This window comes from Castor canadensis, chromosome 12 (genome assembly GCF_047511655.1).
Source record: "Castor canadensis chromosome 12, mCasCan1.hap1v2, whole genome shotgun sequence".
NCBI classification, from domain to species: Eukaryota; Metazoa; Chordata; class Mammalia; order Rodentia; family Castoridae; genus Castor; species Castor canadensis.
The window spans coordinates 89288765-89315611 of NC_133397.1; the positions used below are offsets into that span (position 1 = coordinate 89288765).

The 26847-nt window shown below is 40.1% G+C and overlaps 1 protein-coding gene across 1 annotated transcript in view; it reads left to right on the forward strand.

Moving 5' to 3' along the window:
* Slc9a4 (solute carrier family 9 member A4) overlaps positions 1–26847 on the forward strand; it is a 61344-nt gene that overhangs the window by 9475 nt on the left and 25022 nt on the right. Inside the window, exons 3-6 of the mRNA XM_074050453.1 lie at positions 13766–14025; positions 15645–15862; positions 18545–18747; positions 19301–19387. Of these exons, the coding sequence (XP_073906554.1) occupies positions 13766–14025; positions 15645–15862; positions 18545–18747; positions 19301–19387 (768 nt within the window). The remainder of the gene's footprint in view (positions 1–13765; positions 14026–15644; positions 15863–18544; positions 18748–19300; positions 19388–26847) is intronic.

The following is a 26847-nucleotide window of genomic DNA, read 5'->3' on the forward strand; positions in this document are numbered from 1 at the left end:
CAGTGAACACTGGTTGTTACTTTGATGTCACACCAGCTCATGGACATTGCATGGTGGCTGACTATCCATAATTGGGCAGCTGATTTTCAGTACAGCACCCCTTCCTTGACTGTATGGCAGATGTTCTCATACTTACATTTCTCCTGGTTTCCCTAGATCAATTTGCTGAATAAGCAACAAAACAATACCACTCACTCCATCTCTCCCCATCTCTAGCCTCCTTCATATCATCTGAGAGGAACAAAGGGCCAGACAGTGTCAGGACTGAGGCCAGAACCCAGGAAGTCTGGCTGTAGAGTTTTTCTGCTCTTGACCACCTCGTCATGCTGTTCCTACATAGCCTTTCCCTTGTTCCCTTCCATTTTCTTCCCTTTTGTTTTCACTCCTTCTAGGGATACCTCCATATGGCATCTTGGTGCCTCTGTGTCCATCCTCTAGAATGTCATGGAAAGAGGTGAGCTAAACCTTCTGAGTTCTTGCCTTCGGCCAGTAACCATTGATGGGTGTTTTATCCAGTTTTCCTTATTCAGGCCTCATGAGACTTAATGAGATTAGGATACCTGTCCCCATTTGGGAAGGCAAAATGTGTAGCAAAGGGCTGAGCCCCTCTGTACCCAACAGTCTAGATTCATATCTGTTTAGAGTTAGAGTGAGTTATCAGATAATCATGTGTCTAAATTTGTAAATTGTTATTTTTGTTATAAAGACATAGGTTCCCAGAGAAATCATTTATCTATTAAATGAGTAGAATTTAGTCTATGCAGCCTAAATCCAAAAGATGAGTGCAAACTTGTTGTCCCTTTCTGTAATCAGCCAGCTGGGCAATCACTAGCATTTGTAGTAATGACCTTTTACTCTCATTTATGTTGCAGTTGGTCCTTCTATTATGCATTTTTGTTGCTAGCATTAGATCCTAAATTCACTGATCCTTTATGCTAGAATTCCTTTGCCTCTTTCTTTTCTCATCTGTCCACCAGCATATCGGACATGGCTAACAGGCTGCATGCTGGCTGTCTTGATTTCTCTCCCAGCTGTTCCTGGCATCTGCATCATAGGACCAAGCATCCAGCTCTGAGCCACTGTACTTCAGGAATAAGGGAGGGGAAATGGAGAGGAGGAGAATCTGTGAGTGGTGGTGGTGATAGGGTGACCTGCCACTCTGCTCTGGCCAGGTGGTCACCATTGACTGCAGCTGTCTTTCTCTGCTTCCCAGGAGTGAGGCTTCCTTTGAATTTAGATCTGTCTGGGGAAACTGTGGGTAAATGCAACATTTTCCCTCCAACAATCTGCCACCACCAACCTTCCGCAATGATTCTGAGTCTAAACGCTGTGGGAGGAGGGCACTGGGACAACAGTGGACACATACAGGGTGACCCATGCTTTGGGCCCCATGGGAATGACAAAATGCATTCATGTGAGGGTAGATTTTCCTTCATGAGTCTTTTGTATTTTCTGCCTCAAAAGGGGTCCTGCCTTCATTGCCTCCCATTCAGGAAGCATAAAGCATAGCCAAGGGCACAAACAGGTGGTCATATGCCTCAATTCTGTTCTTGTCCCACTGAAGGTTATGTGAATTTAGTGGAATTGCATAAACACTCTGAGCCTCAGTTTCCTTTCTGTAAAGTGGAGATCAGGTAGTCTGAGGTTAAAATAGCTCCTGGCACAGAGTGAGTACTGTGCTTTTGGTATTAATCAAAGCCCACCTACCTGAGGATTTTTGACTCAGAGCTCTTCTCACACCTGAAGTGATGGCTCAAGGTCTTATCTGTCTGTCTGAACTTCTCAGGCTCAACTTTTCCTAGAGAAGGTCTATGCACGAACTTGAACAGAATCTTGGGGGGGATGCAAGCAACTTTTCTTTGTCCTCTTTTTATTTCCTTTCATTGGATTCAAATTCAGAGGATAGGAGGGGAGAGGAGATAACTTTACAAGTACAGAGTGTCCTCAACTTTAATAATGCTTCAGTTTTATTTTTCAACTTTCCCATGGGGTGAAAGCAATTCCCATTCAGTAGACATAGTGCCTTGAACTTGGAGTTTGGTCCTTTCCTGTGCTAGCGATGTGTGGATGATACTCTTTTGGATGCTGGGCAGTGGCATCAAGTGTAACTTCCAGTCAGCCTGTGATCACGAGGGGAAGTGCCAAACTCTACAACGCGCTGGGCTGCTGAGCTGGGTGTCATCTGGCAGGTTGGGGGACTGCATTTTTGACTTACGATCTTTCCAACTTAAGATGACTCTGTTGTGTTGTGACCCCATTGTAAGTCAGGGAGCATCTGTTCAATTCTGGTGAAGAATGTAGGGAACTGGGTGCATAGGGGGATGTGAGCCTACAAAAATGCATGGTTTTGGTTAAGGGTATCAATCTTTTATTTTTCAGTTTCCAATGTGGGAAATGGGAATGATTGATCTGAATTCAGAGGGTGGTTGTGAGGAGGTCATAAAATGAAACTTCTAGAGGGTGGGTGATGAATAAATATCGCTTTGGCCTTCTTATACACCAGAGAAGGAGTCATACAACGAAGGCAACCTGCCTTATGCATTCCTATGACGATTAGGTTTAAACCTCAAACAGGACCCAGAAGCCTTACTTGGCCAGGAGACCAGAAAGTGAACACCACCGCCCTGAAAAGCCAACACAAATGCCAGAGGAGGGAGGCATCTCCCCACGGTGCTGCAGTGGAAAGGGGAGGGCAAGAGTCCTGCTCCCCAGCCAGGGCTGCCATGTTTGCCTTTAGACATAGGCTCTCAGCCAAAATGTTTAGAGGTTTGCTTGATGAGCTTCCCTTTTGCCTGCAGCTGCCACTCACAGTGTAACAGGGTGCGCTGTGTGTGTGTGTGTGTGTGTGTGTGTGTATGTGTGTGTGTGTGTGTGTGTGAGTGTCTGTCTTTTGTGCATGTGTGACATCACAACCAATGTAGCCTGGAGTGAAGATGAATGGAGCTTGGAGCAGGATGGGGAGGTGGCATGAGGAGGAGTGAAGACAGCTAGTGTAGGTCCCAGGAATGTGCTGGAGGGCAAAGCTCACCAACATGGAGGGGGTTTGTCTGACACCTAACCTTCCACAATGATGCCTCCTTTACCTCCCACAAACATGGGGTCAAGTGAGCTGCTTTGTAAGCAGCAGCCTGAAAGACTAGCCCCTTCTGGGGGAGCCTATTGCCCGGAGGCAGGCTGGAGCAATGCAGGACTAAGGCTGGGTCATTCAATAATTATTTTCTGCAGTTCCTCAAATTCAAGTCCTAAACACTTGTTTGGTTCTTTTTCTTTTTTCCTGCTTGACAGTAGAATACTGAGGTTTGAATTGCACAAAATGATCTGTGACCAGACTACACTGTGAACCACTCAGGATGATTGGAACTCATTTCAAGTGACAAAAAAGAACAAAGCCTTGTTGATTGTCAAGTTGTCCTTTCCTTGCAGGAGGTGGGTTGGGCTGCTATAGAAATGGATTTGGAAAAGGAAAAAGGGAAATACTTGGGAGAAGAGCAATTTCTCTTTGGAGAATAATTAGGTGGGCAGAAAATCAATCTGTGCTTCTCACCAACTGGGCTAAGTGCCCGGGATGCAGAAGTAAACCTGCTCTGTCCCCTGCCCTTGACTGCTGAGTCACAAGCTGTGGACATTTGGCTTTCTTCTTCTTGTTTATAAACTATTCTTCTTAACATGCAACCATGGACCTACATATTATTCTGATTTTTTTTAAAATAACCCTTTACAGCCACAGAAATTCCCTGGGAGATTATATAAAATATTCATCCAGGGAGGACAGCCTCGCACTTTGATACAGCCTAGAGTTTCCTTCTCCTATGGTTGTTTTCCAACAGATGTCCCACCAGCAGCAGCACTGAGCATATGTTCTCAAGGATCTATTGGGTATGTTGGAACGCAGTATGGAAAAATAAGCTCAATGCCATGTGAAAGCCTCATGAGTTGGCTTTTGGGAGACACTGGTTGACAAATAGTTTCCCTATAGCTTCCTCATTGATTACATATATGGCTTCCATCCAGCAGAACCTGTTGTATGACCTGCTCTGTAGTTTTAGATCTTGGGGTAGATAGGGGAGGAAGCCCTTGATTCTGCCTCCAGGCTGTGGTCATCCACATTTCACTTCTTACTGTCTTTGCTTGTGGGTGGGCACATTTGTCTGTTTTGTGTTGATATGACAAAGTACCTGAAATTGGTTAATTTTTATATAAAAGTGTTCACTTTGGCCCATGGTTAGGAAGCTGAAAGTCCAAAAGGCATGACATCACTGTAAGGGCCCTCTGGTTGTGTAACAATATGGTGGAGAAGCAGAAAGAGAATCCCCCACAGGACCCAAAGTGCATATGTGCAAGGGAGGAATCAAAGAAATTCAGGGGAGGGACTAAGTCCTCTTATAACAATCTACTATTAACAGACTTCCAGTAAGAGTGATAGAAAACACTTCTGCCGGAAGACCATGGATCCCTAGTGAGGGTGGCACCCCATGACCTCATCACTTTTCAGTAGGCCCCATCTCTTAAAGATTGCACCACCTCTAAAAATCACCACACTGAGCCTCCAGCAAATGAACCTTTGAGAAACAAATCACACCAGAACTACAGTAATAAATACTAGACTAATACCATGGGAAAGAACTGAGACATCATGAACTTCAACTCCTTTATTTTGATGATGAAGTTCAGTAATACTTAGTAGAGCCAGATACCCCTGGTCCTAATCATCCATCCATCCATCCATCCATCCATCCATCCATCTCTTCATCCACCCTTCCATGCATTCATCCAACTGTGCATCCATCCATCCACCCATTCTTCCATCCATCCATCCATCCATCCATCCTTCCATCCTGTTGTCCATCCATCATTCCATCCATTCAAAAATATTACTGAGCAGCTCCTTTGTCAGGCACTGTTCCTTCTGTGATGCCAGAGCAAACTTCTCCACAGAAAAAGCAAATCACAGAGCTAGTCTTTAGTGAATTTACATCTACACACAGAATTTTATACTTAGCAGAATTTTGAGGTTAGCCTTTAAGTCACTTTTTGTATCATATAGATATACTGACACCCGGCAGTAAAAGACAGTTTTTGGGTGTTTGCTCCAAGTTGGTGTGGGAATGAGGGAGGAGAAAAATTTGCAAAGGTGGGGGGAGGACTATCAGGCTCTGGGACTTCCTTGTGTGGAAAGGTATGTGTGCATGGTGGGCGGGGGGAGTCTCTTAGGTTAGTTTTGAACTACTGAGTTTGAGATAACTTTAGGCTATTGAAGAGAATTGTTTGCTAGCTTTCCTAATAGGAATCTATAGCCAAGGAAGATAAAGGAAGATTTGAGAATTGTTGACAAGTAGGTGGCAATTATAGCTGACTTATGTCAACCCTCCAAACTACTATGCTTCTAGCTCACTCAAACTTTTTAAGTTGTAAAGTTCCTTAAAGAAACTTCCTTGTTGTGTTCTAAGTCAACAAAATCTTGCTACTCACATTTTTCTCTCCTTTACATTCACTGACATCTTTTCATATTACCAACTTGGCCTCTATTCTCTGAACTTATAAGCAACAAATGTGCATGAATAGCAACCCAAGGAGGGTCTTGTCCTGGGTTGCAGGTCTTTTTTCTTTCTCTAGGAATGAGGTAAAGCATCCTGTCTTCTGTCCTTTGCATCATTGTGCAGTGGTTGGGATGTAATTGCTGGCCTTATGAAGCTTACTTGAGCAGTGAGGGGGTCAAGAACTTGTCCTATGACAGAATTTAATCTGCCATTGCCCCATCTTATAGACTAGAAAATTAAATGAAATTTATTTGATTTACTGAGTAAGGTTGGTGAATGTATTTCTTTATGATGGTCTTTGTACCCTTTCAATATCTGACATGCAGTAAAGAACCTTCTTACCATGTTATGAGTTTGAACTTTCAATGCTTTTTACTTGCATGTAGGCACCCATTAAGCTTTTTTGTTTGTAAGGAACAGAATTTATAGCAACACCAGCAGTAAGGACTAATTTTAAAGTTACAAAGGCAATAAGGAAGACATAGATCCTATATTAATCCTCCAAGGTGGCCAAAACAAAATGCCACAGAGTGGGTGCCTTACACAATAGACATTTATTTTCTGTGGTTCTGGAGGCTGGGAGTACAAGGTCAGGTCTCTGGCGGTTCATTTCTGGTAAAGCCTCTAGTTGGCTTGCAGGCAGTCAGTTTCTTACTATGTCCTCACATGTCTTTTCCTTCCTATGGCCCTCCCTAATGTCTTTTCCTTTTCTTATGGGGGACAACAGCCATGTTAGCTTAGGGCTCTGCTCTTATGATCTCATTTTAACTTTTATCTTCTGTCTCCAAATATAGTCACATTCTGAGGTGCTGAAGGTTAAGACTTTGACACATGAATTTTTGGGGAAAACAATTTAATCCCTAGCTGACAGATTAGGAACCCAGGAATAGAACGTGCTTTATGACAAAGTGAGGTATGACAAATAGATAAAAAAGAGAGTGCTAAAAAGTATTCAATGAATCAAATGAATATAGGAAGAAAAAATACACAGAGGGAGAAAAGATAATATGGCAGATCTAAATCAATCATAACAGCTGTAAAATTAAATATTAATGGATTAATTACTCTAATTAAAAGCCAGAAATTACCAGAACTGATTATAAAGCAAGACTCAAAAAATTCTATTTGTAAGAAATGCAATTTAATTATAAAGACATAGATACGTTGAAAGTAAATGCTTACAAAACGATATAACAGGCAAATGATACAAGACTACTGAAATAGTACATTATTATTACTGATACAGTATTGATATAGTACTGATAGAATAGATGTAAAAAGAGGAAGGTTTCAAGATTATGGCACAACTTAGAATTTCATGCATTTATTGTGGGAATGTAAAATGATGCAATGACTTTTGAAAGTTATTTGGTAGTCTCCTAAAACTTTAGTAGTTCTATTATACTACCTAGGTGTTCCATTCCCAGGTATATCCCCAAGAGAAATGAAACATGGGTCTACCCACACACACACACACACACACACACACACACACACTAACTTGTAATGTTTACAGCAGCAATATTCAAATAGTCAAAAACTATTTTGAAGGGCTGGAGAAAAAATGTGCACTAATAGGAGAAAGGGAAGATCACATATGCTATGACCATGTGGTAGAACACCACTCAGGAAAAAGGAGGGGCCACTGACATCTGTAACAATACAGATAACTCCCCCAAACCATCACATTGAGTTTATAAAGCCAGGCACAAATGAGTTCATTCTTTATTACTCTATTCACTTAAAATGCAACTACACTCCCAGTGCCCATGGTCAGAGGAGGGGATCAACTTTAAGAAGTAATGAAAAACCTTTCTTGGTTTGTGGAATTGTGCAATATAGTCACTAAAGTGGTGGTTTCATGGATGTATACAGTGTCCAGAATTCACTCATTTTAGATGTAGTTTATCATACGTAAATTATTACTCAATGAAGTCGCTAAAACAAAACAAATTCAGCATGTTTGGAGCTAGCTCTCCACCTCTGTTGAGCTATGGTCGGTGGGCTGCTGTTTTTTAGTTGTAGTGAGTTTTTGTGTGTTAAATGAGCTTTGCAAATTTTGCAGTGGTTTCAGTTAGAGAGTTGCCATCATGATACTCATGGGGGTATAAAGAGTTTATTAAAGATGACACAAAGCAACCACTTCCCGTGACAATGAGTAAAGAGGGAAAATCTCACCCTGTTCAGGTACCACGGCCCTGTTTGGATTTAGCATTGGCTGTTTCTCCCTTTCACATGTGAAAAACACATATGCATTAAAGTCAATCCGAAGAAAATCTTTTGCCTCTGATAATAACACCCAGGGTCTGCTAATTTGAAAGTCTGTAAATTATTTTTCATGTAGCCATACAGATTTTGTCTGAAATGTAGTTAGTCTCTTAATTGTATGGACTGTTTTCACTTCTGAAAGTACATGGCATCTTCCTGTGGGTCCCTGGATACCAGGGTCAATGGAGGACTAGGAGATGTTCCTAAGTCATTGCCATCAACTGGGAAGCTATATGAAAGAGTTTTGGTTTGTGGCAACAATATTCAAATCTTTGACTCTCAATCATGTTGCCTGAGTTTCCTCTGGATTTGAGAGTCAAATAAACCTCATTCAAACCTACCTTTCTGGGCTTGTTGAACAATGTCTGGCTTCTCATCTTGTCTTCTCTCCTTTGGGAGTCATACCCAAGGCTTCTAAGAGCCATATGTGGATTGCTCCAGCATCACACAGAAATGAAATTAGAGCCAGGCACCAGTGGCTCATGCCTGTAATTCTAGCTACTTGGGAGGCCGAGGTTGGGAGGACTATGCTTTGAGGCCAGCCTGGGCAAATAGTTTGTGAGACCCCGTTTTTCCTGTTTTGCAAACATGAAGCCCTGAGTTCAAACCCCGGTCCTGTGAATGAAAGAAAGAAAGAAAGAAGGAAAGAAAGAAAGAAAGAAAGAAAGAAAGAAAGAAAGAAAGGAAGGAAGGAAGGAAGGAAGGAAGGAAGAAAGAAAGAAAGAAAAAGATAAAGAAAGAAAGGAAATTAAGTTAAACACACTCAACTGTGTCAGGACAAAATCACTAAGTTTCTTCTGGATTTATTTTGAAACCATGTGCTCAGCCAACTTTTTCTTCAAACATGTCTCAACTTGCTTAAATTAAATAGAGCAGTATTATATCAGCTTTGTAAAATATGATTGATACATAAATAGACAGATAGATATTTTCAGGTCATCTACAGATCAGACACCCAGGAGGCACCAGAAGTGCAAGGAGTTTATTAAGGAAATGCTGACGAGGACAAATGAAACAAGAGCCTGGGATCAGGCCAAGCCCTCAGAACTGAGTGCAGTGACCCCTGGTGAAAGAGAAGGAAGGAGAGAAACTGGATGGGACTGTCTTGCAGCATTTCTCAGAGTTTACCTAGCCCATGGGGAGTCCTCAGGCTAAGGGCACCAAACACAGGAGTCCTGTGCCTTCCAGGAAGGCGCCTGCCTCTGTGCTAGTGTCACCTTTTTGTCATTAGCTGAGAACAGTAATTGGGAGTTAAAAGTCAGAAGATGGCTGGTCAGTTTCATTCCCTCAGATCTCTGCCACAGATGGAGAGATGGATGATTGACGTCCGATAAGACAGGTGATGACAGAGAAGCAGGATGAAGAAAGACATATTTATCTTTATGGATTGTGTGGACAGGATTGTGGGCCATGGACCATCTTCTTTTGCACTTTTGTTTCTTAAAATTTCTGCACTTTAGCATGTGTATTCCTAAACAAATCTGGTTCAAGAATTCCACAAGTCTCCCTCTTTTAATTAACTCTTTTCCTAATTTCAGAAATTTACAATATTCACGGTGTGTGTATGCCCTTGATTGAGCAAATTTGCATCAAGCTTCTGATTCTACTTCCCTGTTCCCAGCATCTCCTTCCAGAAAATGTACTAGAAATTTCTCTTTGGAATAAAGAGGAAAGCCTTTCTATAATCTGTCTACATTTCCTTATCTAGTCAAGCTTATTGGTCACTGGCTGCCAATTACATTAGAAATTGGGCACACATCTCTACACTGAAATGTGTCCTAGCATTGCTTAAGAAACCGGATGGAACCATTTGGTGAAAAGCCATAGTTTAGGATCTTTCACAATTCAAAATGGTATCATTTGTGCTGTAGGAAATTTATAACTTAAGTCTGCTAGTCTAAAGTATAAGTTAATTTCATGTAAGTGTACTTTTGGTTATAATAGCCATCCTACATAGAATAGTGGCTTTCCCTCCCACCAATACATTCATGTCCACCTGGAACCTCAAGAAGTGACCTTATTTCAAAACAGTATCTTTGCAGATATAATTAATTGTAAGAATTTACACTGGATTGAAGTGGAACTTAATCTAATGACTGGAGTCCTTAGGAAGAGGAGACACAGAGAAGGTCATCTGAAGAGGGAAGACAGAGACTGAAGTGATGTGTCCACAAACCAAGGATTACCAACAACCACCAGAGCTAGGAAGAGACAAGGAGGATGCCTTAGCATCACCAGAGGGAGCACAGCCCTGACAATGTCTTGGTTCTGGACTTCTGATCTGTAGAACAGTGAGAGAATAAATTCCTGTTAATTTGAGCCACCCAGCTTGTTTCTCTTTGTTACAATGGCCTTAGTCACAATGACAAAACTGTACATGGAGGTACCTGTGGACCAAGAGCATGTGAGAGAGGCCCCATGTGCATCCACCTTGTGTCCTCCCTCCTCGACCAGCACAGTCCCTTGGCAATGAAACATACTGGTTGAGTACAGGTGACACGTGAGCTACTTTGAGGAACCACCCTCTCTGCCAAATCACATTCCAAAACCAAGAGCCATGCCGTAGTGTGAATGTGGATAGCTGGAAAACGTACAAGCAAAATACATGCTGACTCTAGGGTCTTCAAAAGCAAGGATTCCCACCTCCACAGAGTGCTTCTTCCACTTCAATGTCAGTAGAGGAAACCTTTGACAAGCAAAGGTGAGGCCATCCTTAGAGGAGAGGACAAGTGAGATAGAATGGGGCTTTGTTTTTAATGCACATTGACTGTTAATGTATATAACAAAACACGAGTCTAGGGACAACTCTTCTAGGCAATTGATCATTATTGCCAATCTCTGTCTGTGAGAAGCCAACAACCTTTTGTAGTAATGGTGATATCACAGTAAGTGCCCACAGTCATGCACAACACAGGCCTGTAGGGGCCAGGACCACAAAATGGGCTAGTACAGACAGCATACAGTTCTGGTTAGCCCTGTAGGTGAAGCCAAAGCCAGAACCTCAAAGCTGTTAAGCCACGAGGAAAAGAGGAGGTGGCCTTGGTGTCTCCATCAACTAGAATGGAATTGGAGAGATTGGAGTGGAACAGAGGCTGAGGCCTAGGGAAACCTGGCAGGGTGCAGAGAGAGATCCACATCAGAGGTAAGAGGAGAGCAGAGGATAAAGGGAATGCTGTGATTGGAATGTCCCCTCCAAAACTCATGCAGCCATTCGATAGCCATTGTGATGGTAGCTAGGGTTGGAATCACCCTTGAGATGTGATTAGTCTGCCCTCATGAATGGATTAATGCAGGTACCGCAGGAGAACTCTGGCTGGTTTGTAATAGTTTTGAGCCCCTCCTGCCTTCTCTTTCTGTCTCAAGTGTGCTCACTTTCCTTCTGGTCATGTGATCAAACAGCATGGAGGCCCTCTCCTGCTATGCTCTTGGACTTCCCATCTTCTAGAACCATGAGTCAAATGAACTTCTGTTGTTGGTACATCACCTGCGCTGAGGTATGCTGCCATAGCAGCGGAGATGGACTCAGACAGTGAGGGGGCTGTGGGATGAGGGCCCAGCGTCTCACCCTGGGGTTCTGCAGCACTCAGGAACATCCTCACACTCACTGCTTCCTTGAGCTTTAGCTGCCGCCCTTGCCCTGATGACTTTAGTTTTCCTGGCGTGGGCAAACAAAGCTCAAATGGTGTGTGCTGTGGTTCTGCAGGATTCTTCAGGGTCTCATATTCTCAAATGTCTTCTTTACTGCAGGCGTCTTGGGTCATCTGTCTGTGTTTTTGCTTTTTGGTTGTTCTGGGTTTTGAACTCAGGGTCTTGTGCTCCTTAGGCAAGTGTTCTACCACTTGAACCAGGCTCTCCCTCCCAGCCCTTTTGCTTTAGTTTATTTTTCTGATACAGTCTTTTGCTTTCTTTCAGGCCAGCCTCAGTCCACAATCCTCTGTCTCCTGAGTAACTGGGATTACAGGAGTGAGCCACCACCCCAAGCTTGTTTATTAATATAGAATCTCCCTACCTTTCCCCCCACCCCCAGGGCTGGCCAAGAACTATAATCCTTCTATCTCTGCCTCCCAGGTAGCTAGGATTGCAGGCATGAGCTACCATGCCCAGCCCAATCATCATTTTTATGTATCTCATTCCCTCTGTTTGTTTCCACTGTCTAGAAGCTAGATCTAAGTTCTGGGCTGTGGAGTGACATAAAATAGTCTCTGCAACTTCACAATAAATGTTGTAATAAGTAGACAAATAGGAAAATAAAAAGTCTGTATCCCATAGGCTAGAGCTGTTTGGAGAGTTCAATAAAATGGTATAAAGATGTTCCTTCACTGACAACGGGGTCACATCCTGATAAACCCACATAAGCTGAAATGGCATGTAATACACCCACACTATTGACCATCCTGGCTGAGCAGGACAGTGTACTCTACAGGGTCAGCTGTTCCCCCTGGGATCATGCAGCTGCCTGGAGCTGTGGCTGCCACTGCCCAGCATCCTGAGAGAGTCTCTGCATGTCACCAGCCTGGGGAAAGATATAAAGTCAGAATTCAAAGCATGGTTTCTGCTGAAAGCATATCTCTTTTCCACAATCATAACGCCAAAGAATCAAACCATCCTAAGTGAGGGACCATGTGTTTTTTATTTTTGTTTCTTTGGTTTTTTTTTTTTTTGTCTGTTTTTATTTTTCTTGCCGTGTTAGGGATTGAACCCAGGGCCTTGAGCATGCTAGGTAAGTGATCCCATACTGAACCTCACCCCAGCCAAGGGATCATCTGTGTGTGGAGAGTGTAGCAGGCTGAATTTATTCAGGAAAGTGAAGCTTGCATAGTGATTTCAGAGAAAAATTGTAATGCAAAATTTATTAACTCTAAGTAAGTTATATTTGACAGACATAAGGGATGTCTTTAAGGGTCCTATGGTATCCAAGAAAGGAGAGCCTTGGACAGGTTCAGATCTCACTGGGGAAATGTGGATTGACAACTGGAGAGGCTGAGATCCGGAGAAGTCAGCCACAGACTGACACTGAACTGGAGTTGCTGGGTATAAAAGTCTACCCCCTTCAAGGCAGGCAGGGCCCAACATCAGCAGTCCCTGGTGCACTAGGGCCCTGTGCTCCCAAAAGCAGAGAGCCTTCAAAGGAGAGGCAGGCATGCAGTTAGGGGTAATGGTCTGCAGAGAGCACACTGCTCAGGTGGACCCCAGGCCATAGACATGATGCATATGGGCCAGACTGAAGCTGCCAGGCTGCAGAGGAATTGGTCTCAGGGCCTGGGGCTCAGGGAGGTCCACTGAAAGTCCTCACACTGACATGGGTGACCTGAAAGGCCCTGAAGAAATTTCAGGAATTCATTTCCTCTTGTGGTGGTCCTTCTGTTCCCTTTACTGAGGTAGCTAAACCTGGTGCTCACTTTAAAGGAGAAATGCTCACAGGAAGTGTGTGTTACTTATACAGCATACAAGAAAGGGCACATTTGAAGCTTAGAGGTAATAAATTAAATCATACAGAGAGCTTAAAAAAGATACTGGAGCATAGTAAGTGCTCAGTTTTTATATTATTAATTTTTGGGGGGTTACTGAGATTTGAACTCTGGGCCTCACATTTGTTAGACAGGCATTCTATCACTACAGTCACTGCCAGCTAAACTTTTTAATTGATATTTTATTTGTACATATTTATGCAGCACAAGGCAAGGATTCATTGCATGTACACAATGTGTAATAATCAAGGCAGAGCGATTAGCATTTCCTAATCCTCAGACATTCATTATGTGCTCAGTTATTGAAATCTACGGAAATTATACATTTTATTCAATAAGTCTCAATGTGTTTAAATTATATGGAACACGTTTAAAAGTTACATAGTCATGTTAATATTTGTTGTATAATTTATTATTGTGTAAAATTTAACCAGACACAAGGTGGCTGGTGTATAAAATATTTCTAATTTCTTTTTTCATTTTTTTATGTAGGTGTTATACAATATATTAATTGCCTTCACCAAAATGCATAAATTTGAAGACATAGAACCTGTTGACATTTTGGCTGGATGTGCCCGATTCATCATGGTGGGATGTGGAGGAGTATTTTTTGGCATCATTTTTGGATTTATTTCTGCATTTATCACACGTTTCACTCAGAACATCTCTGCAATTGAACCCCTCATCGTCTTCATGTTCAGCTATCTGTCTTACTTAGCAGCTGAAACACTCTATCTCTCTGGTATCCTGGCGTAAGTACAGTCCAGGCATCAAGTTGCATGGTAATATGAGGAAAATTTAGGACCACATGAGATGAGCTAGGTATCCAGAAGAGTTCAGGTTTCTGATGATAATCCTCAGAGGTTTTGCAGGACTTTGGATTTAAATTTTTTCTCTGTGTGAAAATCTGATTCATGTACTTTGCCAAACAAACGTTCTTTCCAACAATTGGGTAAGTAAGCTTTTCTGGGGTGATTTTTCTGAGGAACATGTAGCAGCCATAATGTCAATTTAAAATGCTGTGAAAAGCTGTTGCAGAAGCCAGGCCCAGTGGCTCAAGACTGTAATCCTAGCTACTTCAGAGGCTGAGATCCAAAGGATGGTGGTTCAAGACCAGCCTAGGCAAATAAAAGTTCACAAGACCTCATATCACAAATAGCTGGGTGTGGTGGTCCATGCCTGTCATCCCAGCTACAGTGGTAAGCCTAAAATAGAAGGATCGTGGTCTGAGACCCTATCTCCAAAATAACCAGGGCAAAAAGGTCTGGAGGCACAGCTCAAATATTAGAGAACCTGCCTAGCAAGCACAAAACCTTGACCTCAAACCTCAGTAACACACACAAAGAATAAAGCAAATAAAAAATAAAAATAAATATATAAAATAAAATTGGTGCAGAGAACTGGGGAGAGATAAAGGTTAAAGTCCATCTCAGTACTTTTTTCCCTTGAAACATTAATTTCCAGATGGAAGGGAGGCATGCCATGGGGAAATTTCTGCCTTCTGCCCTTCTCCTCAAATAACATCACAGCTCATGACTCTTCAGTGTGAAAGGAAGCTAGAGAGATGGCATAAAACTACAAATCTAGATTTTCTCCATTCTAATGAAGATATTTGTTTAGATGTTTTTCCTTGTGTTTGTGAGGCCTTGAGATGTTTTTCATAGGATGAGTCTCCTCAGTTTGGCTTGTTATACCTGGCTGTGTTGTTTTCTCTATGGCATTGAGTTGGTATTCAGCTGTTCAGGCAGAAACATCTAATTTTATTGCATAAGAATACCTATGTCAATTAAATATAATACTATAGATTCTAGGAATCTATCATTTCCCCATGGTAAAAATGACTGAAACTGCTGAGACAAGACAAAGTTCTTTCTTTTCCCCATACTTGGAAAATGGCTGTAGAACAGAAGCACATGAAATGAAAAATTGTCATAAGATTGTTATAAGAAAAGCTGTTTGGAGAAAACAAGGTTCTTGCTGGGTTATTCTTGCTGTCCAACTGAAGTGGATTAATTTTGGTTTATGCCAGAGTGGAACAGAAAGTAAGATTTGGGGCTGACGAAGCTCTCAACAAAGCTTCTGCTTTGCCTAAGTGAATTGTCTGACATTGTTTTAAAGGAGGCCATACCACATCTCTCTTCCCCACTCCACTAACTCTTTGTTGTAGATATATGTAAGGAATAGAGAAGAGGAAGACAGAAAAATCTGTGGAAAATCTTTAGCCAGAGAATGGCAATGGAGGAGACACTGATGCTAGATAAAGACAGGCTTTGTGTATCTGTGTCACCAACACTGGGGAGGACTTTTGTTGGAGGTGTTAAAAAAAAAAAACAACTTGTTGCTTATCTTTGAGACTCTGCTCATTTTGTAGAATCACAGCTTGTGCAGTGACAATGAAAAAGTATGTGGAAGAAAATGTGTCCCAGACATCCTACACGACCATCAAGTATTTCATGAAGATGCTGAGCAGTGTCAGTGAGACCTTGATCTTCATCTTCATGGGCGTGTCCACCATTGGGAAGAACCACGAGTGGAACTGGGCCTTCATCTGCTTCACGCTGGTCTTCTGCCAGATATGGAGAGCCATCAGTAAGAGCTGCAGTATCCCCAAGACCCTCTGCCTGGCTTCTCCTTAGCCTCAGTCCTTTACGCAGTGGAAAAACATAAAGAAGAAGGGATTTGATGCTAAACTGTTTTACTGGTTAGAGAAGTCTAGGCTCCCTGTAGTGACCAGGAATGTTTTCTATTTGCTCACTAATTACTCAAATTACTAATTACTCAAAGTAATTAGTGACTGGCTGATGAGGTTTTGAAGCGGGGCTGGAGCAGAGTACTGAGTTTTTTAATTAAAGAAAGAATTTTCACATCTACACATTTAAATATAACAAAGTAAATGTAGCCCTTGCTCTTCGCTTCTTTGATAATTTGTAGCCTCTTGCACCTTAAATTAGATATAGATTATAAACTGTGGGCATTTACACTTTTGTTAAGGATAAGTGAGATCTCACAAATTTTATTCTATATAAGACAAACACTGTTGGAAAACATTCCCTTAAATAGTGTAGCTGGTTTGAGGGCTGAGTGCATGATGTATATATAGCAAACAGAGGACCAAGAGTAAATTGTTCTTTAAAAAGCTTACTCTTAATTATCATACTAGTTAGTAAAGACAAATATGTAACTGACCTCAACCCTGAAAAATCTACCTAATTTTTAAAAAATAAATCCCAGCGACTGCAGATACATCTTGTACATTTATTTTTCAGAAGCTAGAAAAGAACACTAGACACTGGAGTGCAATATACATGTTGCCTTTGAGCAGAAGCAATTGTATTTTTAAATGACTTTGACTAATCATTTAAGTCAATTACTCAAAATTAGGAGAAATGGCTGAGAACTCAAGTTGAATGTATCAATTCCAAATTACTGTAGGATGGCTTTTAGGATGGAGAAAAGAATAGCAAGAATGCAAAATTATTAAAATATTCATAAAAGTAATTGAACACACAATCCTATCTCTAGTGAAAAGATAATTAAGGACACTGAAATACAAATTTAAAATCTCAAGTCCAATTCTGGCAAGATTACTGAAGTTGGATGGACATTTATCTAGTCAAAATCTTCTTCCTCAACCAAACAATAATGGACTTAACATTTTTTTTTTAGATTTTTTGATTGTAATATTCTATGGATTTACAGGGTAGTAGAGCTAATGTCAAGAGAAGTAACATTACAGAGCTCTGGTACAGCCAATAGGAAAATGAACTACCTAAGAATGGATTAATATTGTAGATACCTCAACACTATGCACCCTTAGTGACCACCCTGCCCAACTCTTGTAGCTGAGAGAATTGGTGGAGTCACCACTGAGAGAGTGAGTGACCTACTTGGCCACATCACAGTGATTGACAGAGCAAGTGTTAGAAGCCAGTTCTCTGGCTCACTGTTCTCTCTCCCTCCTGACTCATCATTGTTAATAATAGTGATTATGAAGGGTTTAACATAGAAGACCCTTATTTCTGTTATTTATGGATATTAAATTTACTTAACATTTCATATACCCTTGGAGGTAAGTATACTGGCCCTCTATATCCATGGGTTCTGCATCTGTAGATTCAACCAATCACAGATCAAAAAGAGTAGAAAAAAATGCATCTGTATTAAACATGTGCACACATTTTTTTGCTTGTTCTCACTCCCTAAACTATTGACCTAGCATTGACAGTGCACTAGGTACTATACGTAATCTAGAGATGATTTACAGTCTGTGGGAGGATATGTGTAGGTTATAAGCAAATACTACATCATTTAATAAAAGGGACTTGAGCATTCATGGATTTTGGTATCTATGGGAGTTACCAAGGGACACCTGTACTGCTGTTATTTCTATTAAGTTTATGAGGAGTGTGATTGATCAAGAAACTTGTCTGAGGTCACATGACTGGCATACAAGACAAATAGGACAAACCAAACATAATGAAAACTTTTAAATTCTGTTGCCTTTTGTACACCACTGTGCTTGTTACCAAAGGAGGCTTGCTGTGAGCTCTGTGACTGGAACTACTTAAGGATGTGAAGAGCTGATTCTGAAATGTTCATTTAGTCAGAGCTGTAGCAAAGGGACTCTTCCTACCAGGAACCAGGACCTGCATGGTACCTAAGTCACGCAGAACACATGAAACTGGAGAATCGGCGTAGTGGAAACCACTTCTGTGTTTTGAGCAAGCTCCTCTGCCCTCCAGCCTCCACTTACAAAGCCCGCTAAACCCTCACTAACTTCCTTGCTTGCCTGCATTGGAACTCAAGAAGAATTGAACCAGCTAGCTCAGTCACTGAGAGTGCTCCCCTCACACTTTTGGGTATCAAATGAGAATGAGATAAGAATACTTTTATTTCCAAATACCTGCTTTAACTGGTTTTGAAAGACAGAATATAGACAGATCTATATTCTAACCTATGAATATAGATTAGAGATACATACCTTATGTAAAAAACTCAAGTTTTATTACCTTATACACATGTATGAATACACACACTACACATTCTAGGCAGCTACTAGAGAAAACTTCCAAATTGAGGCACTATTGCCTCACGAACAGCCAAAAAATGAAGAGGCTGGAATAATTCTTTACTTGGGATGGGTGGTCTTGGGTATGTGATGGAATCAGGGAGCCTGGTTTGGACGGCAGGTGCATATGGATTTCAGTTCTCTAGCATTGAATCCCTACCGTTCATCACCCTCTGCTCTAATACATATTTCCCCCTTTCTAGGCGTATTTGCTCTCTTCTATGTCAGTAACCAGTTTCGGACTTTCCCCTTCTCCATCAAGGACCAATTCATAATTTTCTACAGTGGTGTGAGAGGAGCTGGAAGTTTTTCACTTGCGTTTTTGCTTCCTCTGTCCCTTTTTCCTAGGAAGAAATTGTTTGTCACTGCTACATTAGTAGTTATATACTTTACTGTATTTTTTCAGGTTGGTAGATTTCCTTCATATTCAAAATAAGTAGATTCTTCCAGGACTATATTTTAATTAGTAAAATATAAGTAAAGGCACTTTTCTGATTTTTAGATCTCTTTTGAATACTCAAACTAAATTATCAGATATTTATAGGTTATGTTAATGATCAGACTTTTTCTTCTAATATATGTTACCTTTTAGTCAACACAACCTATCTATTACAATATTCCAGGGTGATAAGCAAGTGATTGCTACTCTACTATTTACCTTGAATTAGTATTTGATAGCACAGATTTTGGTTTTGGCTGAAGTTAGCTTTTAGTAAGCTAACAAATGTTTATTTTAAAGGATGAAATCCAATTCCTGTATTAAAATATAGAAAATAAGATGTATTTTATTGCAGTATTTGAAAGAATTAAGAACTAAAGTAAACATTGAAGCACTTATCCAGTGGAAGCTAGAAAGAAAAACATACAAATTGATGTTCTCATGGTTGTGATACTATACATGGTCTCTGTATTGACATACCCACTCAGCAGAACCCTATATTTTGTTATTTATGATCTAGGGAATCACAATTGGTCCTCTGGTCAGGTACCTGGATGTCAGAAAGACCAATAAAAAAGAATCCATCAATGAAGAGCTTCATATCCGTGTAAGTTAACTTCATATCATAATTGATGAATTAATAAATTTGTTCCCATTTACACCTATGAAATAATCTAGAGCCTTGATGAAACTCGTGTACCTGTCACCAGACTTGTAGCCTCTTCCTCCCAAGCTACAGTGAAAGTGACTGTGCTAGTTTACTATTGCTGCTGGAGGGAAGTAACAGCTTAGTGGCTTCAAAAAACACAAATGTGTGATCTTGTAGTTTTTGAGGTAGATGTTTGAGATGGGTCTCAACAGAGGTGTCACAGAGCTCATTTCTTTCTGGAGGCTCTAGGGAGTACTTAGTTCCTTGCCTAGGCTTCGACATACTTCCTGTATTCTTTGGCCCATGCCCCCTTCTATCTCCAAAACAACTAATACAGGTCAGGTCTCCCTCACACTGCATCACTGGGACAATTGCTCTTCTGCCTTCCTCTTCCACACCAAGAACATTTGAATGCATTGGGGTTTGGGTAGAATCAATCGTGAGGCATAATTCTTCTTTATTTGTGAAACTGAAGAAACAATTTGCCTGACCGCAAATTTTACTGGCAGGACAGTTGTCTTATTATAGTTATCTATATTCCCTTTCAAAAAGGACAAAAAAATGGAAGCAAAAAAGAAGTCATTGATTTCAAGATAATTGCAACATCCTCCTGGGCAATTCATGATTTCCAGGCCTGAAAATATTGTAATCCCTGTGATTCTTTCTGCTGTCCTCTGGGTTCTTGACTCTAGTCTCTGACTCAGCTTCACTTATTAGTGATAGTACTATTCCTTTGCAGGTTGAGTGATTTCATCAGCCAGTTCCTTGACTGTATAATTTGGGGATCCAACAGCCTTCTTTTATCTCAAGTGGTGGTGTTTCTCTAGGTGTTCAATAGGGAAGTAAAGCAGGGAGATAAATGAAGAAATGTATGGTTTATAGTCTCTCTTTTTTTATTTGTGGGACTGGGGTTTGGAACTCAGGGCTTAGTGCTTGCAAAGCAGGCTCTCTACTACTTTAGCCATATCTACAGTACATTTTGCTGTGGTTATTTTAGAGATGATCTCATGAAATATTTGCCTGGGCTGATCTCAAACCTTAATCCTCCCAATCTCAGCCTACCAAGTAGTTAGGATTACTGGTATAAGCCATTGGCACCTGGCTGGTTTATACTCTTGTGGGAGAAGGCTAGCAGATCCAAAATGCACAGGACAGATCATCAAAGAGAGTGGACTGGAACTTTTTTCATGAGCTAAAGCTGTTGTCCACAAGTGAAACTTCTTATTAGGGAAGTCTCAGGTCTATTCTAATAGTCTTTCAAGTGACCAAACAAGGCCACTCAGATTATACAGGCTCATCTCCCTTACTCAAAGACAATGGGCTCTGAACTCTGCTCATATCTACAAAATGTTTTCACATATATTCAAATATATTCTAGATTAGCATGTGATTGAATAGTTTGGGATTCTTCCATCAGGTTGAACACCTCAGAAGACTCTCACAGAGACTAATGTTCAAAGTTATCCTGCATGCTTCTAAAATCATAGTCTACAAAAATATGGGGTCCTCTACTCTTTCTGAACTCTTTTTTTTATTGTTTCATTATTTATATGTGCATATAAGACTTCGGTCATTTCTCTCCCCTGCCCCCAACCCTCCGTTACAACCCACTCTGCCCCCTCCCTCTCCCCCTGCACCTCATCAATACCCAGCAGAAACTATTTTGCCCGTATCTCTAATTTTGTTGAAGAGAGAGCATAAGCAATAACAAGAAGGAACAAGGGTTTTTGCTGGTTGAGATAAGGATAGCTATACAGGGCATTGACTCACATTGATTTCCTGTGCGTGTGTATTACCTTCTAGGTTAATTCTTTTTGATCTCACCTTTTCTCTAGTTCCTGGTCCCCTTTTCCTATTGGCCTCAGTTGCTTTTAAGGTATCTGCTTTAGTTTCTCTGCGTTAAGGGCAACAAATGCTAGCTAATTTTTTAGGTGTCTTACCTATCCTCACCCCTCCCTTGTGTGCTAAAGCTTTTATCATATGCTCAAAGTCCAATCCCCTTGTTGTGTTTGCCCTTGATCTAATGTCTACATATGAGGGAGAACATACGATTTTTGGTCTTTTGGGCCAGGCTAACCTCACTCAGAATGATGTTCTCCAATTCCATCCATTTACCAGCGAATGATAACATTTCGTTCTTCTTCATGGCTGCATAAAATTCCATTGTGTATAGATACCACATTTTCTTAATCCATTCGTCAGTGCTGGGGCATCTTGGCTGTTTCCATAACTTGGCTATTGTGAATAGTGCCGCAATAAACATGGATGTGCAGGTGCCTCTGGAGTAACAGTCTTTTGGGTATATCCCCAAGAGTGGTATTGCTGGATCAAATGGTAGATTGATGTCCAGCTTTTTAAGTAGCCTCCAAACTTTTTTCCAGAGTGGTTGTACTAGTTTACATTCCCACCAACAGTGTAAGAGGGTTCCTTTTTCCCCACATCCTCGCCAGCACCTGTTGTTCGTGGTGTTGTTAATGATGGCTATTCTAACGGGGGTGAGGTTGAATCTTAGTGCGGTTTTAATTTGCATTTCCTTTATTGCTAGAGATGGTGAGCATTTTTTCATGTTTTTTTTTGGCCATTAGCATTTCTTCTTTTGAGAAAGTTCTGTTTAGTTCACTTGCCCATTTCTTTATTGGTTCATTAGTTTTGGGAGAATTTAGTTTTTTAAGTTCCCTATATATTCTGGTTATCAGTCCTTTGTCTGATGTGTAGCTGGCAAATATTTTCTCCCACTCTGTGGGTGTTCTCTTCAGTTTAGAGACCATTTCTTTTGATGAACAGAAGCTTTTTAGCTTTATGAGGTCCCATTAATCTGTGCTATCTCTTAGTTGCTGTGCTGCTGGGGTTTCGTTGAGAAAGTTCTTACCTATACCTACTAACTCCAGAGTATTTCTTACTCTTTCCTGTATCAACTTTAGAGTGTGGGGTCTGATATTAAGATCCTTGATCCATTTTGAGTTAATCTTGGTATAGGGTGATATACATGGATCTAGTTTCAGTTTTTTGCAGACTGCTAACCAGTTTTCCCAGCAGTTTTTGTTGAAGAGGCTGCTATTTCTCCATCGTATATTTTTAGCTCCTTTGTCAAAGACAAGTTGGTTATAGTTGTGTGGCTTCATATCTGGGTCCTCTGTTCTGTTCCACTGGTCTTCATGTCTGTTTTTGTGCCAGTACCATGCTGTTTTATGGTTATTGCTTTGTAATATAGTTTGAAGTCAGGTATTGTGATACCTCCACCATTGTTCTTTTGACTGAGTATTGCCTTGGTTATTTGTGGCCTCTTGTGTTTCCATATAAATTTAACAGTAGATTTTTCAATCTCTTTAATGAATGTCATTGGAATTTTGATGGGAATTGCATTAAGCATATAGATTACTTTTGGGAGTATAGACATTTTTATTATGTTGATTCTACCAATCCATGAGCATGGGAGATCTCTCCACTTTCTATAGTCTTCCTCAATCTCTTTCTTCAGAAGTGTATAGTTTTCCTTGTAGAGGTCTTTTACATCTTTTGTTAGGTTTACACCTAGGTATTTGATTTTTTTTGAAGCTATTGTAAATGGAATTGTTTTCATACATTCTTTTTCAGTTTGCTCATTGTTAGTGTATAGAAATGCTAATGATTTTTGTATGCTGATTTTATATCCTGCTACCTTGCTATAGCTATTGATGATGTCTAGAAGCTTCTGAGTAGAGTTTTTTAGGTCTTTTGTCATCTGCAAATAGGGATATTTTGACAGTTTCTTTACCTATTTGTATTCCTTTTATTCCTTCTTCTTGCCTAATTGCTCTGGCTAGGAATTCCAGTACTATGTTGAATACGAGTGGAGATAGTGGGCATCCTTGTCTGGTTCCTGATTTTAGAGGGAATGGTTTCAGTTTTTCTCCATTAAGTATAATGCTGGCTGTAAGTTTGTCATATATAGCTTTTATAATGTTGAGGTACTTTCCTTCTATTCCTAGTTTTCTTAGAGCTTTTATCATGAAATGGTGTTGGATCTTATCAAAGGCTTTTTCTGCATCTATTGAGACAATCAAGTGGTTTTTGTCTTTGCTTCTGTTAATGTGGTTTATTGCGTTTATTGATTTTTGTATGTTGAACCACCCCTGCATTCCTGGGATGAAGCCTACTTGGTTGTGGTGAATAATCTTTTTGATGTGTTGTTGAATTCGGTTTGCCATTATTTTGTTGAGGATTTTTGCATCAATGTTCATTAAGGAGATTGGCCTATAGTTCTCCTTTTTGGAGGTGTCTTTACCTGGTTTTGGGATAAGTGTAATACTGGCTTCATAAAATGTGTTTGGCTGTTTTCCTTCCCTTTTTTGTGGAACAGTTTAAGGAGGGTTGGTATCAGTTCTTCTTTAAAGGTCTGATAGAATTCAGCAGAGAATCCATCAGGTCCTGGACTTTTCTTTTTGGAGAGACTCTTGATTGCTGCTTCAATTTCATTTTGTGTTATAGATCTATTCAGGTGATTAATTTCCTCTTGGTTCAGTTTTGGATGATCATATGTATCTAGAAATCTGTCCATTTCTTTTAGATTTTCAAATTTATTTGAATATAGTTTCTCAAAGTAGTCCTTGATGATTTCCTGGACTTCCATAGTATTTGTTGTTATCTCCTGCTTTGCATTCCTGATTCTACTAATTTGGGTTTTTTTCTCTCCTCATTGTAGTCAGGTTTGCCAGGGGTCTATTGATCTTGTTTATTTTTTCAAAGAACCAACTTTTTGTTTCATTAATTCTTTGTATGGTTTTTTGGTTTCTATTTTGTTGATTTCAGCTCTTATTTTTATTATTTCTCCCCTATTTGTTTTGGGATTTGCTTGTTCTTGTTTTTCTAGGAGTTTGAGATGTATCATTAGGTCATTGATTTGGGATCTTTCAGTCTTTTTAATATATGCACTCATGGCTATAAACTTTCCTCTCAGGACTGCCGTTGCTGTGTCCCATAGGTTCCGGTAGGCTGTGTTTTCATTTTCATTGACTTCCAGGAACTTTTTAATTTCCTCTTTTATTTCATCGATGATCCATTGTTCATTAAGTAATGAGTTATTTAGTTTCCAGCTGTTTGCATGTTTTTTATCTTCACTTTTGTTGTTGAGTTCTACTTTTACTGCATTGTGATCAGATAGTATGCACGGTATAATTTCTATTTTCTTATATTTGCTGAGGCTTGCTTTGTGCCCTAGGATATGATCTTTTTGGAGAAGGTTCCATGGGCTGCTGAGAAGAATGTATATTGTGTAGAAAGAAGTTGGATGAAATGTTCTGTAGACATCAAGTAGGTCCATTTGATCTATTGTATATTTTAGATCTTGGATTTCTTTATTGATTTTTTGTTTGGCTGACATATCTATTGATGATAATGGGATGTTAAAGTCTCCCACAACCACTGTGTGGCGTTAATATATGCTTTTAGGTCTTTCAGGGTATGTTTAATGAAATTGGGTGCGTTGACATTGGATGCATGTAGGTTGATAATTATTATTCCTTTTATTAGTATGGAATGTCCTTCTTTATCTTGTTTGATCAATGTAGGTTTGAAGTCTACTTTGTCAGAGATAAGTATTGCTACTCCTGCCTGTTTTTGGGGGCCATGGGCTTGGTAAATCTTCTTCCAGCCTTTCATCCTAAGCCTATGCTTATTTCTGCCGGTGAGATGGGTCTCCTGTAAGCAACAAATTGTTGGATCTTCCTTTTCAATCCACTTCGTCAAGCGGTGCCTTTTGATGGGTGAATTAAGTCCGTTAACATTAAGCGTTAATACTGATAGGTATGTGGTGATTCCTGTCGTTTAGTTGTGTCAGTTGTTTGAAGGTTTGATTGTGTGTACCTAAGTTGAGGTTACTCTCTACTTTCTTGATTTTTCTTTTCCTGTGGTTTTGTTCTGCCTGTCCTTTCATGGTTATGTTGGGTTTCACTTTCTGTGTGCAGAATCCCTTGAAGAATCTTTTGTAGTGGTGGCTTTGTGGTCACATATTGCTTTAGTTTCTGCTTAACATGGAAGACTTTTATTGCTCCATCTATTTTGAATGATAGTTTTGCTGGGTAGAGTATCCTGGGGTTGAAGTTATTTTCATTCAGTGCCTGGAAGATCTCACCCCACACTCTTCTTGCTTTTAATGTTTCTTTTGAGAATCTGCTGTGATATTGATGGGTTTACCTCTGTATGTTACTTGTTTTTTCTTTCTTACAGCCTTCTATATTCTTTCCCTAGTTTCTGAACTTGTTGTTTTAATGATGATATGTCGTGGGGTAGTTCTATTTTGGTCTGGTCTGTTTGCTGTCCTGGAGGACTCTTGCATCTGTATGGGAATATCTTTCTCTAGATTTGGGAAATTTTCCGTTATTATTTTGTTGAATATATTACGCATTCCCTTTGCTTGGACCTCTTCTCCTTCCTCGATGCCCATGATTCTCAAGTTTGGTCTTTTGATGGAGTCAGTGAGTTCTTGCATTTTCTTTTCACAGGTCTTGAGTTGTTTAATTAACAGTTCTTCAGTTTTTCCTTTAATTACCATTTCATCTTCAAGTTCTGAGATTCTGTCTTCTGTTTGTTCTATTCTGCTGGATTGGCCTTCCGTTTTGTTTTGCAGTTCTGTTTCACTCTTTTTTCTGAGGTTTTCCATATCCTGGGTGGTTTCCTCTTTAATGTTATCTATTTTTGTCCTGAGTTCATTTATCTGTTTATTAATTGTGTTCTCTGTTTCACTTTGGTGTTCATACAGTGCTTCTATGGTTTCCTTTATTTCTGCTTTTGCTTTTTCAAATTCTCTATTTTTGTTGTCTTAGAATTTCTTGAGTGTCTCCTGTACATTTGGGTTGACCATGTCCAGTATCATCTCTATAAAATTCTCATTGAGTACCTGTAGTATGTCTTCTTTTAAATTATTCTTGTGGGCTTCATTGGGATCTTTGGCATAGTTTATCTTCATTTTGTTGGAGTCTGGATCTGAGTATCTGTTTTCTTCATTTCCCTCTGGTTCCTGTACTAATTTTTTGCTGTGGGGAAACTGGTTTCCCTGTTTTTTCTGTCTTCCCGTCATTGTCCTTGGTGTTGTTACTGTCCCTGTACTGTGTGCAATTAAGTGTTTTCTAGCTTGTAATAATAACAATGGTGATATTTAGAATGGAAGGGTGAGAGGAGATGGAAAGCAAGAAGTTAAAGAAAAGGGAAAAACAAATAAATACACAAGTAGGAGAAAACAAAACAAGGAATCAAACAAGAAAGTTTCAAAGGTATAAACAGGGAGCGTTAGTGTCCTAATTGACAGTAAGCTGAACAGGCATTAGAGAGACAGAGAGAGGATTGAAAATAAAAAATAAAAAGAATAAAGATAAGAATAAAAATAAAAAGTAAGTAAATGAAAGAAATATATATATATATATAAATAAAATAAAACAAAATGA